General features: G+C 45.8%; 1 protein-coding gene across 10 annotated transcripts in view; it reads left to right on the top strand.

The window, feature by feature from the left end:
- Positions 1-485: 485 nt before the first annotated feature.
- The window catches only part of SCUBE2 (signal peptide, CUB domain and EGF like domain containing 2), a 58,901-nt gene continuing 46,252 nt past the window's right edge, over positions 486-13,134 (top strand). The window contains exons 1-4 of one of the 10 annotated variants that reach the window (XM_073216159.1): positions 486-937; positions 2,115-2,237; positions 8,362-8,487; positions 12,608-12,742. In XM_073216159.1, coding sequence (XP_073072260.1) covers positions 673-937; positions 2,115-2,237; positions 8,362-8,487; positions 12,608-12,742 — 649 coding nt within the window. In that variant the 5' untranslated portion in view covers positions 486-672. Of the gene's footprint in view, positions 938-1,012; positions 1,889-2,114; positions 2,238-8,361; positions 8,488-12,607; positions 12,743-13,134 lie in introns of those variants that run through there. The other 9 variants (XR_012122606.1, XM_073216158.1, XM_073216155.1 and 6 more) reach the window with 9 other exon arrangements.

Raw genomic sequence — 13,134 nt, 5'->3', positions numbered from 1 at the left:
ATTCTACCTGGTGGCTCACCTTTGACCTCAAGCCCCTTTTCCTTTCACCTTTTAGGCTGCTCTGAAACATGCCCTGAAAAACATTTAACTGATTTTTCAGGGAAATGAACATTTTCCTCTTGATTCTGGGCCCAGTAGTGTGCAGGAAAGAGACAGTGTCAGCATAACTCTGTGGGACAGAAGGACTGCGGGGCTTGCAGGGTGGATCAAAGAAGGCCTGGGTTGGGCAGAATGGAACAGGGTGTGCTGAGGTGAGCAGGGACGCAGAGGAGTGGGGTCACCCTCTCCAATGAGTTCTCTTGAGGGTCAGAAGTGTGTGGAATCACTCTCACCCCACTCACATTCCCCCTCTCAAGTGGAGAGGTGGGAAAGCCCCATAGGTGGCTTTGGGGTTTGAGGACTGTAGGGCTCTGAGCTACACAGGATGCGTTCTGGGTGACCCCTGTCCGCGTACTTCAGGCTCCAAGTGCCGTCTGTCCTCGCAGGAGGGACTGGGTCAAGTTGTAGGGCACTGCGAGCAGGCGGAGCACAAGGCTCCCGCGGCCGAGCGCGGCAGGGTGCGGGAGCAGCGGGGCAGCGCCGGGCTGACAGCCGCCCCCTCCGCCAGGGCCGAGGGGAGGGGCGGCACTGCCCCCGCGCCGCCCGCCCCGGCCTGGGGAGGACCGTGTGAAAATGAGGCCGGGGCTCTGGGGCCGGGCGGGGCCGGGCCGGGGGTGTCAGAGGCGGCGGGCAGGGCGCCCGCACACACCTCCCCGAGCCGCCGCCGCGCTCGCCGCCCGCGCTCCGCCGCCTCCGCCCGCAGCCGCCGCGCCGCGTATGGGGGTCGCGGGCCGCGGTTGCCCCGGGGCGGCCCGGGCGCTGCTGCCTCTGCTCTTGCCGCTGCTGCTGACGGCGGCCGCCCCGCCCGGCCGCGGCCGCGGCCCGGGGCCGCCGGAGGGTGAGTGTGCGGCCCCGCGGCGCACCTGGCACGCGCAGGCGGGGCCGGCGCCGGGAAGGGGGTCCTGGGACTGCGAGCCGGACGGGCCGAGCCCGGGCTCGCTGCGGAGTCTCACTCGTCCTCAGGCCGAGGCGCCACCGCGCTGGGGCCGGAGGCCCAGGGCCTGATGACAGCTCCCGCCCCGTGCCCTCCGCCGGGTGCCCGGGGTGCTGTACTCGGATGTGGTGGCGCAGCAGGAAGGGGCATTCGAGTCTCTGGAGCCATTTCTTCATTGTGTAGATGGGGAAACTGAGGGCCAGGGTACATCCGAGAGGTCCTGACAGCTTTGTTCCTTTCTTTGGGGGCTGGAAAGTTCTGTGGACTTTGGGGCTGGCTCCAGGGATTTTTCTATCTGCGGAACAGCCCCTGTTTGCAGATCTGGGAATACCTATAAACAGCAACCAGCCTGGGTTTTCAGCAGCTGGAGATGGTACTCTGGACATTTCGCACGCACTGAACTTGCAAAACTCTCAAACCTTTTGTGTTTCATTAACATCCTGGAGTGGTGTCAACTGAAATATTTCTGCCGAGGCCCGTTTCCAGGTTGAGAGGGTGGGCAGTGGGGAGTAGTTGAGGGGAGGGGTCCCATTCCCCCTTTGTGCCATCTGAGAACTCAGGATGGTGTGCTCAGAGCTTAGGGCATCCCCCAAACCCTGGGATGCTAAAGCAGCTGAGTTTTCAGGACATCTTTGCCAACCTGGCTTTTCTTTCACAGGCATTTACTCTCGCCTAGTCATGTGCCAGGCTCTGTGGTTGGCATCGGGGACACAGTCTGTAATCAAGACATGGGGCTAGAAGGGAGGAAACAGGAAAACAGACAGTGACAATGCTGTGTGCTATATGCTATGAAAGGAGATAAATATGGGATACTTCACCTACACTGGGGGGATCATGGCAGACTTCCTGGAGGAGGTGGGTTGGAGCTGAATTTTGAAGGCAAGTAGAGAGGGTGGACAGATATTCCAGTCAGGGGAACAGGCTGTGCCTGGAAACAGGGGCCTGGAAATGGTGTGGTTAATCTCAGGGGCTCCAAAGCAGTGTAACTCGTGATTGTTGGTGATGATGCTAGAGAGGGGCCAAGGCCAGATGTTGCGGGGCTGTGGGCTCCATCCCAGGAGCTGGCCGTGCTCTCTTGCAGATGTGGACGAGTGTGCCCATGGGCTAGATGACTGCCACCCTAATGCCCTGTGTCAGAACACACTCACCTCCTACAAGTGCTCCTGCAAGCCTGGCTACCAAGGGGAGGGCAGGCAATGTGAGGGTAAGTGACTTGGGGACCAGCGGTGGGTAGGCCGGCAGGGGGAGCTTCCCATCTCCTCAGTTCTTAAGGTGGCCATTCATGTTGGGCAAAGTGCTGCCCCCCACCCACTCAGGTCTTATCACCCTCCCTCTGAAATGCAGTTCAGAACCTTAAAGGACGGGGAAGGTCAGGTCTTCTTCAGAGCTGATCATTTGTTTTATCTGGCTCTAAAATATCCTTTTGTCTAGCTTCTGAAAAGGAAAAGAGCTATGTTAGTATCTTTTGGCCCACTCAGATTTGGGGCAGAAAGTCAGCAGCCATTCTGATCAGGAGATCCAGGCCTGCCAGAGCAAGGCTGATCCTGCACCTCCCTGGGGCATTTTGCACCCTTGCCCTTGCTGGCCCTGCCCTGCTGGCTCCAGAGGCTCCATCTTGTCCATGGGCTGTTTGGCACTGTGACCTGCCAAACTTCAGAGCTACACCAAGGGCCTGCCTCATTTAGAGGCATGTTCACCATGAAAGATGTATGCAGAGGGATATTTTAAGCCCTCAGAGCTCCAGATGTGGGAGTCTAAAGTCTGGGTTCTGCCAACTTGTGTTCTGGGCTGGTGTCATGATCTCTGAAGTTCAGAACTGGTGGAGACTGGACACTCAAAGAAGGAGGCTGTTCCGGGGATGGAAATCATGGTGTCTTGAACCAAGCCAATCCCATCCCTCATTTTACAGATGGTGACAAGGAGGCCCAGTGGGATTGGGAAAGGAACTTGGGGCCATGATCACACAATTAGTGTGACAGTGAAAGAAAGTCAGGTCTCCACCTCAGTTCTGTCCCTGAACCCACATGCCTTGTATTCAACCAGCCCCTCTTTGGTTGGATGAGAAATCATACTATTTATATAACCTTCTTTGTGCACAGGGAGCAAAACTCTTGTCTCTCCTGTCAGAGAAAGCATGTTCCTGGTCAGGTTCATAGCAAATGGGCTTGGTGGTTCACCTGTAAAGCCTGGGTTTCTCCAAGTTCTCATTTCCCCAGGCACAGGCAACCATCAATCTATCTGCCCTATATCCTGGGAGGCCAAAAGGCTACCTCTTCCGCAAATATCTCTCTGCTGACTCCTCCATACACACCCTCACTGTATTAAATATACTTTTTACAGTACTGGAATTCACACATGTTGATATCCTCCTTGGAAAAAAAAAAGTTCATTCTTTCCATGTCTTTCCAGTTACTGTGTGCTCTCTGGAGGCAGAAACACTGCCTTGGTTTCTTTCAGACAAACTACATATTTAGTAAGTGATATTGAATGACAATTGGCAAGAGTTTCCTCATTCTTAGCTTTTGGGTTTGACATATAACAAATAAAACTGAATTGCTAGCAGTTTATAGTTGAAAAGTCTACTATTTAGTTTAAAATAACTAGTGATTGACTGGGGTTGTTGCCTCTATATATTTAAGTTGGTTTAAAAATAACTGATTATTGTTACAAAAAGCCAAACAATGAAAAAATATACAAAATAGGAAACTAAAGATGCTCCTCTTCCTTAATGCACAGGTAGTCACAGTTAACAGGGAGCATATGCTCTTTGTACTGTTATTTACACTAAAACCCTAGAAGGATTTGATCTTCTGAGTACTTGTACTTACAGTATTTATAAACCTGGTGAGTAAGGCTGTCCTTGTTTCGTTCGGATTTCCTGGTGCAAGCATCCAGAGTGGAAACTTTCTTCCAAGAAGGAAAAGGAGAGAAAGTGAAGATTGCAAGGATTCAAAGCTATAGATACTCAAAGATGTAACCTCTTTATGTGTGTTGCTTGGCTTACTAGTTTTTAAGCCTCTTGGGTCCAACCCGTGGTATCAGCTGTGTTGTGATTATCACCAGCTTCACTGCTCCTATTAAGTTCACAGATAGGAACTGAGTTTGCCTAGTGACCTTCACAAAGTTTCTTCTGCCAAACTATTGGAGAAATCAAAGTCTGGGCCCTGAATAAATATTATAAAAATGGTGTGGTTTCCAAAATGGCTTTCCATAAATGCTTTTAATCTAAATGACCTTGGCTTATACCCCAGACTTTAGGGAGGGGATATTTCACTGGTTAGTATTCATTGTATAATCTTTAATTTTCAGTTTACAGAACTGAATCAAGTTTAACAAGGACAAATCTAAACTTTGTCTTTGTGTAATTAGTTGTATTTTTTTAAACTTTTTATTTCAAAACAATTGTAGACTTCAGAAAAGTTATGAAAAATAGTGCAGATTTCACAGGTGCCCTTTACTTATCTTACCCCACCATTAACAACTTATATAACCATAGCACAGTATCAAAACCAGGAGATTAACACTGACATGATACTTTTAACTGTAGGCCTTCACATTTCATCAGTTTTTTCTTAATCCCCCCACTCCCCCAGGATCCAAGTTGAAGTCCCATATCACATTTAGTTGTCGTAGCTCCTTTGTCTCCTACAGTCTGTGACAGTTCCTCAGTCTTTCCTGGTCTTTCATGACACTGACACTTTTGATGAGGACTGCTTAGTTCTTTTGTTTGCCTTATGTTTGCTCATGATAAGAATTGATGTGGTAGAAATTGACACAACTGAGAATGTCCTATGTTTTCTGACATTAGATTAAAGTTATTATGCATTTGGAGTAATACAAAAGTGAAACTTTTAGCAAGGCTAATACAGAAGTGCTGTTGTATGCTTTTCAGTGCATCACATGGTGGCAGGGGTGGCAGTGGGGGAGAGTGGGCTTGGGGAGTAAGGGGTTTTGGGGGTGTGGGAGGGTTGTGGGGGAGGGCACATGGTGTCAACATGTCCTATTTCTGGTGAGGTTTATTTTGACCACCTGGTTATGATGGTGTGTTCTGGGTTTCTCCACTGCAAAGTTACTATCTTTGTCCTGCAGGACCCATATCTTGGGGCAGATAGTTTCAGCCTATACTAATATTCTTTTCTTCTCAAGTCTTTGCCCACTGAGTTTAGTATCCAACTGTGACTCTGACCTACTGCAATTGTTACTATGATATGTGCCTCTTGGTAATTTTGTATTTCCCTCATTCCTTATACATCTGTTAACTAGGATTCTTCTGTAAGGAAAATCTGTCCCTTCTCCCCCATTTATTTATGCTTTAATTGATGTATGTATGCCAATATGGACTCATGGGTATGTATTTAATTTATATATAGGGTTTTTATGTGTTCTTTTGGCTCAAATTGTTCCTACTTTAGTCATTAGGAGCTCCTTCATGTTGTTTCCTGTGTCCTTTTGACATGCCCCTGTCCTTTTTGGAGGAATTCCTAGTTTGCTAGAACCACAAGATGCCCCAGAATCTTCTTGTATTTTCCCGTCCCTGGGCCTGGAATCAACCATTCCTCCAGAGAAGCTTTGAAAATGGTATATAAAAACCAAAATCTGCATGCTTAGTGTTCTCATTGTTCTGGGCTGTTGTTGATCCTAAGCTCTCTCAGTGGAAAGAACTAGGATATGGATTCTTGTATCTGGATATGGTTTCTTATATCTGTGTATTTGCAGATGTAAGGAATGAATAAATTTGCATATAGATTAAAAACAATGAGTTACACTGATGCTTTGGATTCCAAAGCAATAGCACAGATTCACTTTAACCTCCCTCTTTGCTTTCTCCAACAATGAGAAGTCTGGCTCTTATCTGTAGTATATTTACCTGTTTACACCATACAAGTATACATAGAAAGTATTTATACAATTACTAATCAATAGCCCTGTGAGTAAAGCAGATTTACTAGTTAGGGCACAGTATTTGCATATGACTATTTTTATTTTCAGCCTTACAACATCCATTCAAAATGTTTTTCAGTTACTTAGGCAAGTACTTTTCTTCTCCATCCCCTTCAGTGTGATTATGTTATTAATTTATAGTAGTTAGGTCCATTTGTTTCTCCCTTTGTATTCCATTTTTTATCTGTTCCCCTCCCCCTCACTCCTGGTTCCTGGTTGACCTTATGTATGTATGTATATGTGTTCATGCATGTATCACTGTGGTTCTGAGAGCCAAAGCTATACAAAAAAGATATGCTCAGAGAAGTAGTCCTCCTCTCTTGCTATTACCCTGTTCCCATTCCTCCTTCTTTCTACCCCTTTTCCCAAACCTGCAGGTCACCAATCCCTGTAGTTTCTGGTTTACTCTTCCTATGTTTCTTCTGCAAAAATAAGAAGATAAATGTTTTTAACTACTTTACTGAGTTATATTTTTTGTACCATAAAATTAAAAAATTCTAAGTGCACACATGGTGATTTTGAGTAAATCAGGTGAGTTGTATAACCATCACATAATATAATTTTCAAACATTTTCCTCATCTCAATAAGATCCCTTATTGCCATATACAGTTAATTTTTGTCCCCAGCCCCAGCTCCAAGCAACCACTAGATTACTTCCTGTTTTATAGATTTGCCTTTTCTGGGCATTTCATATAAATGGAATCATACATTATGCAGTCTTTTGTGTTTAGCTTTTTTAACTTAGCATAATATTTTTGAAGTTTGTCTATGTTGTAGCCTGTATTGACATTTCATTCCTTTTTATTGTTGATTAGTATTCCATTGTATGGTTATACCATGTTTTATTTATCCATTCACCAGGTGATGGACATTTGGGTTGTTTCAACTTTTGAGCTATTATAAATAATGTTGCTATGAACATTAACCTGCAAGTCTTGATATGGACATAATTTTTCATTTCTCTTGGATATATACATAGGAGTGGGATTTCTGGATCATGTGGTAAATTTATGTTTAACCTTTTAAGAAACTGCCAAACTATTTTCTAGAGTGACTGTGCCATCTTACAATACCATCAGCAATGTAAGAGGGTTCCTGTTCCTCCGCATTCTTGCCAACATTTTTATGTCTGTCCTTTTTATTACAGCTGTCCTGGTGAATGTGAAATGGTATTTTATTGTGGTTTTTAATTTTAATTCCCCTAATAATTAATGATATTGAGTATCTTTTCATGTGCTTATTAGCCATTCACATATTGTCTTTGGTGAAAATGTGTAGTCAAATATTTTACCCATTGTAAAAATGGATTGTTTTCTTACTGAGTTGTAAGAGTTATTTATAAATCCTTTTATAAGGTATGTGATTTGCAAGTATTTTCTACCAATCTGTGGCTTGTCTTCATTTTCTTAATAATGTCTTTTGAAATGCAAGATTTTTAAATTTTGATAAAGTCCAACTTATTAGTGTTTAAATTTATGAATTATTTATTTGTTGTTGTATCTGAGAAATCACTATTGAACACAAAATCTCAAAGATTTCCTCATAAAAGCTTTATATTTTCTCTTAAAAGCTTTATTATTTTAGCTCTTACATTTACGTCTCTAATCCATTTTGGTTTGATTTTTGTGTAGGTGTGCAGTTAAGGGCCTAAATTTATCTTTTTTGCATATGGATATCCCATTACCTTAGCACCATTTATTGAAAAGATTATCATTTCTCCTAATAAATTGCCTTGACACTTTTGTCTAAAATCAAGTGACTACAATATAAGCATTTACATCTGTATTCTCCATTCTGTTCCATTGATCTATATGTCTGTCTTTATGCCCATACCACAGACTTGGTAACTATAGCTTTTTAGTAAGTGGAAGTTCTCCAGATCTGTTCTTCTTTTTCAAAATTGTTTTGGCTTTACTGAGTCTTTTGCATTTCCATATAAATTTTAGGATAAGCTTGTCAAGTTCTGCAAAGATGCCTGCTGGGATTTCATGTGTGTTTTTTATATCCCCTTATTTTTCACATGAACATAGCATACTATAGATCCTCTTTATTATTTTGATTTTTTTTTAACTTAATAGTCTGTCCTAGAAATCACTTCAGATCAGTTCATTGAGGTCTTTCTCACTCTTTAACAGCTGCATAATACTCCACTGAGTATATCTACCATAGTTCTTCAACTGCTCTCCTATGTATAGGCATTTAGGTTATTTCTAGTATTTTATGGTTGCAAACAATGCTGCAGTGAATAACTGCAAAATATTCCTGTTGTTGGAGATGTATCTTCAGGGTAGATTCCTAGAAGTGGGATAGCTGATTAAAATGTAAATACCTATTTCCATACTAAAGAAATAGCACCTGTCTGACTGACTTCTGCTCTATTTCTCAGACATTGATGAATGTGAAAACGAGCTCAATGGAGGCTGTGTCCATGACTGTTTGAATATTCCAGGAAATTACCACTGTACTTGTTTTGATGGCTTCATGTTGGCTCATGATGGTCACAATTGTCTTGGTAAGGAAAACAACTGGAAATGGCAGTTCTCCTTTACTGGCCTCCTATACCCCGACCCCTTTCTTGCCTGTGATGAAAACATATCATTGAAACAAAAAAGGGATCAGAGACTTGTGTTTTCTGACTTGTAGCTATTTCTTTAATGCTGTAAGTGTCTCTATTATAGAATTAGGTAAAACTACTTGTCCTGAAGACTCCAAATGTATGATTGGATCTCAGCCAAGTAGACTCCCCCTGTTTTTCTTGAGAGAAACATTCAAACAGAAGCCTTCCGTGAACATCTCCTAGTGTTCCACAACATGGAAACATCTGTTGGAGTTTTAGTCCCTGAGTTCGGAACTGAAAGAGCATTGTTTACATTGATTCCTTGTGCCGTGAACAAAACAGAACTCAGAAATAGAAGCAATTGGATGGGGCTGAGTGTTGGGCAGTCCTAGAGGACACAGCACACCTAGTGGGCCAGTATCTGTGGGCCGCTTGCACTTTAAGGCTGATGCTGACAGCTGCACAGGACATAATGGCATGTGCCAGGGGACAGATGGCATTGGGGTCTTTAGACCCTTCATGTGGTTGGCCTGCTGATGTCTACTTGGTGACTAAGGAGCAACTTGAGCCCAGCCCTGACTTCCATGGGGACAGCTATTCCCACGCTCCCTTCCAGTGTGATAGGAATGGCCACGGAGGAAATGCTATGCAAGCAGCATAAGCAACACTAGTCTAAGTACGGGTAGAACTTGTTCTTTGAATGTTGGGGGAGGAGAGGTTTCCATTTGAGATTCAATTCTTGCATGACCTTTGTCCCACTTCAGTGTCACCTGGAGCCCCATTCTGATCTCAGCTCTATCCCTGTCTGGGTGAGGGGGTCAGCCTTTGGTTCAGACCACTTGGCTGTCCAAGCTTACAGCTGTCAGGGAGACTTGACTGAGGACTGGGGGCTCACTGACTCCTTTGCAAACTGTCTAGGCAGTCTGTACCACAAAAAGACACACTAGAGAAATAATCCTGGGAGCAGCAATAAATTGAGGTTAATATACAGTATGTTTTTTGGGTTTGTTGTGTTTTTAACATTTTCTGGGATAAATCTCACATTTCCTTTAGATTTGTCAACAGTGACATTTTCAGTATTTGAATGTGGTGGAAAACCTAGTCATCACAGCTGTGTTCAAACCCACAGCCTAGGGGGAAGCGTAAGCTCCCGAAGAGCAGCAAGCCAAACCTTCCAGGGTTTAAGGAACCGGGCCAGGGTCAGGTGAGGCAGTTCCGAGTAGAGGCCTGCTCAGAAATCCTCAGGCTGGAGTCTTTCCTTGCGTTGGCTGCTGACAGACATGTCAGCAGATTATCTCCATTTCCCTTCCTTGGGTCTCTTTGTATGCCTTGCAGAAAGATCCTGACTATCCTCTGAGGATATCTCAGGGGGCTAAGAATTCTTTAAAGGAAGGCATGAGAAAATAAAGTGGTGCATTGAGAAGAGCAGGACCAGTGCACATGGAGATTTCTCTGCTGTTTTGAAAGGGCTAAAGTATTTTGTGACAAGAAAGCTCAGGGCCAAAACTTTCCTGGGGCATCAGTTTCCTGTATTCTCCGGGAGGGCACCCTACCTCTCCTCAGCCTCCCAAGCACACATTTAGCCACAGATTTCTTAGCCAGAATATATGGAGTACAGATACCACTTAACTTTGCACCAAACCCAGAGTGCTCCAAGATGCTGCATCCCTGTGAGCCTGAAAAATGAAACACAGCAGCTCTTCTACAGTTAACCCCTGAATTCAGGTTCTATTCACTGAGTGTCTAGGAGTACATTATAGCTATTCCATTTTGTAGCCATGGTGCTCAACTCTGGATGTACACTCGAATCACTTGAGAAGTTTAAAACACCACCATTGGCTAGGTTTCATCCAAGGTACTAATTATATTACTGTCTCAGGACGTAGGGTCGAGGCATCAGGGTGCTAACATGCAGCCAGGGTTGAGAACCACTGTTTTACAGTCTGGAGAAGCTCACCAGCCTGGTGATCCATATTTGTGCATGTGGACACACACTTTTGTGTTAATTTGATCAGAGTAAATCATCCAACTACATATTACTAATTGCTTTGGAGAAAAGGAATAGTAGGTTAAACGTGGGATGGAGGGGTGGCAGCTCAGAGGGAGCACACATCTTTACTCAAAACCAATGCAAGATTTGGTATTTAGGGAGTGTGAACTGGCCAGGTGTGTTTCAGCATGCCTCATCCTCTGGAATGTGCTACCCTTTGGCATAGAGAAGGGTACATTTCCTAGGCTTTAGGGGATGGCTCGAGTCCCATCAGTTCAGAGAGGCATCTACTGGGTGGTATGGGAGGATGGATGACTAAGATCTGAAGCTTGAAACCAGATAACAGATATTTAAATGTGAATTTTCTTGTTACAGATGTGCTCAGAAGCTAGTGATAGGCACATGGGAAATAGGCTGGAAAAAATATATGGCTTTGATATCAGTCTTCTCCTTGAGAATTATCATGTCTGAGACTTTTCTGGAAGTTTCCTCGTCTTTGGCTTAGGTGAAGCATCTCCTGCTTGTTTTCTCATGCATTGGACAGTTAACTTGTACCTGCAGGCTCCAGGGCTGTGTAAATAAAGCAAAAATCTCTGTCCTCAAGGAGTTTGTGTTCTAGTGCAGACGGATAAGTAAAAGATTTTGAGGGACTAAAAGGTACAAATTGAAAAAACAAAGATTTGGGGAATGCAGTCCCATAGTGTACTGCTGCACAGGGTGGTGTATGACACGGTGGGGGGAAGGCCTCCTAACCCCACCCTGCGTGGGCAGAAAGCAGGTGGAGGGAGGCTCCCTTGCCCCCTGTCCTTCTGACGGCTTCTTCTCTGGGGGTCCTGCTATCTCCTGTAGCTCCTCCTGCCCCTGTCATCCTACTGAAATCCACCTCTGGCTGTGTCCTCTCTGCTCCCCTCCTCTCCCTTCCCACATTCCCGCACTGGGCTTTCTTACACCCACCCTTTATCCTACCATCACAAATAAATTATTTTCACAGCTGTGTTTATAGCACCAGACTCAGGTTTCCCTCTGCCTGCCAGCCCAAGCCCCGAATGTCATCCTCTCTGGCACATCATCGCCCTGCTATGCTGGGGCTGTCCACACCTCCAGTCCCATTCCTGTAGCCAGTGCTGGTCTTCCCCACATTTCCCCCCAGCCCCACCCCATGCCCACAAAGCTCTCTGCCCCGCTGGCAGCTTGCCACAGTCCTCTTGCAGGTTTTCCTTCCTAGGAGTCCCCCCAGCCAAGTGCCCGGCCTGGTCCCCCACTTGTCCCAGCCCAGGCTATTCAGGCACATGTGGGAAACCAGACTCCCAGGCTTCCCATCCTTCCCCTCTTCTGTGTCCGCCTCTCGGTGGCTGCCTTATTCTTCCCACTCAGGTCTGACCATGTCACCCTTGCTCCAGTTCCCAGTTGCCTCCCAAATAAAGTAGTCACTTCTTTGCCTGATACTCAGGGTCCTCTGCATGTGACCCAGTCTGTCTCCCCAGCTTTACCTCCAGTAATATCCCCACATGTATCCGTGTGCAGGCCAAATAGAGTGGCCCACCCTTATCTGAATATACTCTGTGACCCCAGCTTTCACGCTGTGCTCATGCCTTTTCTTCTGCCTAGAATCCCTTCACCTGCTTTGTACCTGAGGGAATCCTGCAGGGCCCTTCTTTTATCAGCTTTTTCATAAAAGCCATCCTGCTATCCCCCAACAGAAGTGACCTCTCCTTTGTACCACCTTCTACCTCATCTCATAATTACTGTACATTTGTTGCCTTCCCTCTGCTGAAGGGCGTGCTCCCAGAGCAAAGGAATTTGGTCTTATTTATCAATGCTCCACTGTCTCCTCTAGCACTGCGCTTTGGAGAGAGAAGGTGTTCAGTAAGTACTTTCTGAGCCGATTATGTCATGTCTGTGCTGAGTTAACTGAGCCCAGACCTGCGAGGGCTGGGTTAATCGCTAGGGGCCTGTTAACTTCAGCTCTGGGAGCTTCTCTGATGCAGGGACCTCCTCGCCGCTTAGCAGGAGTCCCTGGGTGCCGGGCTGGGTGCGCTGTTTGAAACAGCCACAAAAGCCAAGGCTGATCCTTCTCTCCTCCAGATGTGGACGAGTGCCTGGAAAACAATGGCGGCTGCCAACACACCTGCCTCAACATCCTGGGGAGTTACGAGTGCCGCTGCAGGGAGGGGTTTTTCCTGAGTGACAATCAGCACACGTGCATTCACCGCTCTCAAGGTACCTGTGCTCTGCTGTAGGTGGGGCAGGACCACTTCTGAGAATCCCCCCACCTGCACGATTTTCAAGGGGAAGCATAAAGTACAGAAATTCTGGAGGCCTGAGGACCAGTCCAGATTCTGCTACTGGGTAACTGGGGGCAGGTCTCTAAGCTACAACTTCCTCACCTGGCAAAATAAGTGGGTTGGCCTGGGTGAGCGCTGAGGTCTCTTCAAACTCTCACATGCTCTGATTCTAATCTTTAAGTACAGTACATCTCAAATATGACTCAATGTCTCAGGAGAAATGAACAGTCTGCCAAGTTTTTCAAACAGGTGCTGCAAACCACAGCACTAAGTGGGAGCCTGCTCCTTGGTCTGCGCAGGGCGCGAGGCAGCTGGAGCCTTCCTACA

Source organism: Manis javanica, chromosome 11 (genome assembly GCF_040802235.1).
Source record: "Manis javanica isolate MJ-LG chromosome 11, MJ_LKY, whole genome shotgun sequence".
Taxonomy (NCBI): domain Eukaryota; kingdom Metazoa; phylum Chordata; class Mammalia; order Pholidota; family Manidae; genus Manis; species Manis javanica.
Note: the sequence above shows the minus strand (reverse complement) of the source record. Positions and strands in the feature narration are given on the sequence as shown.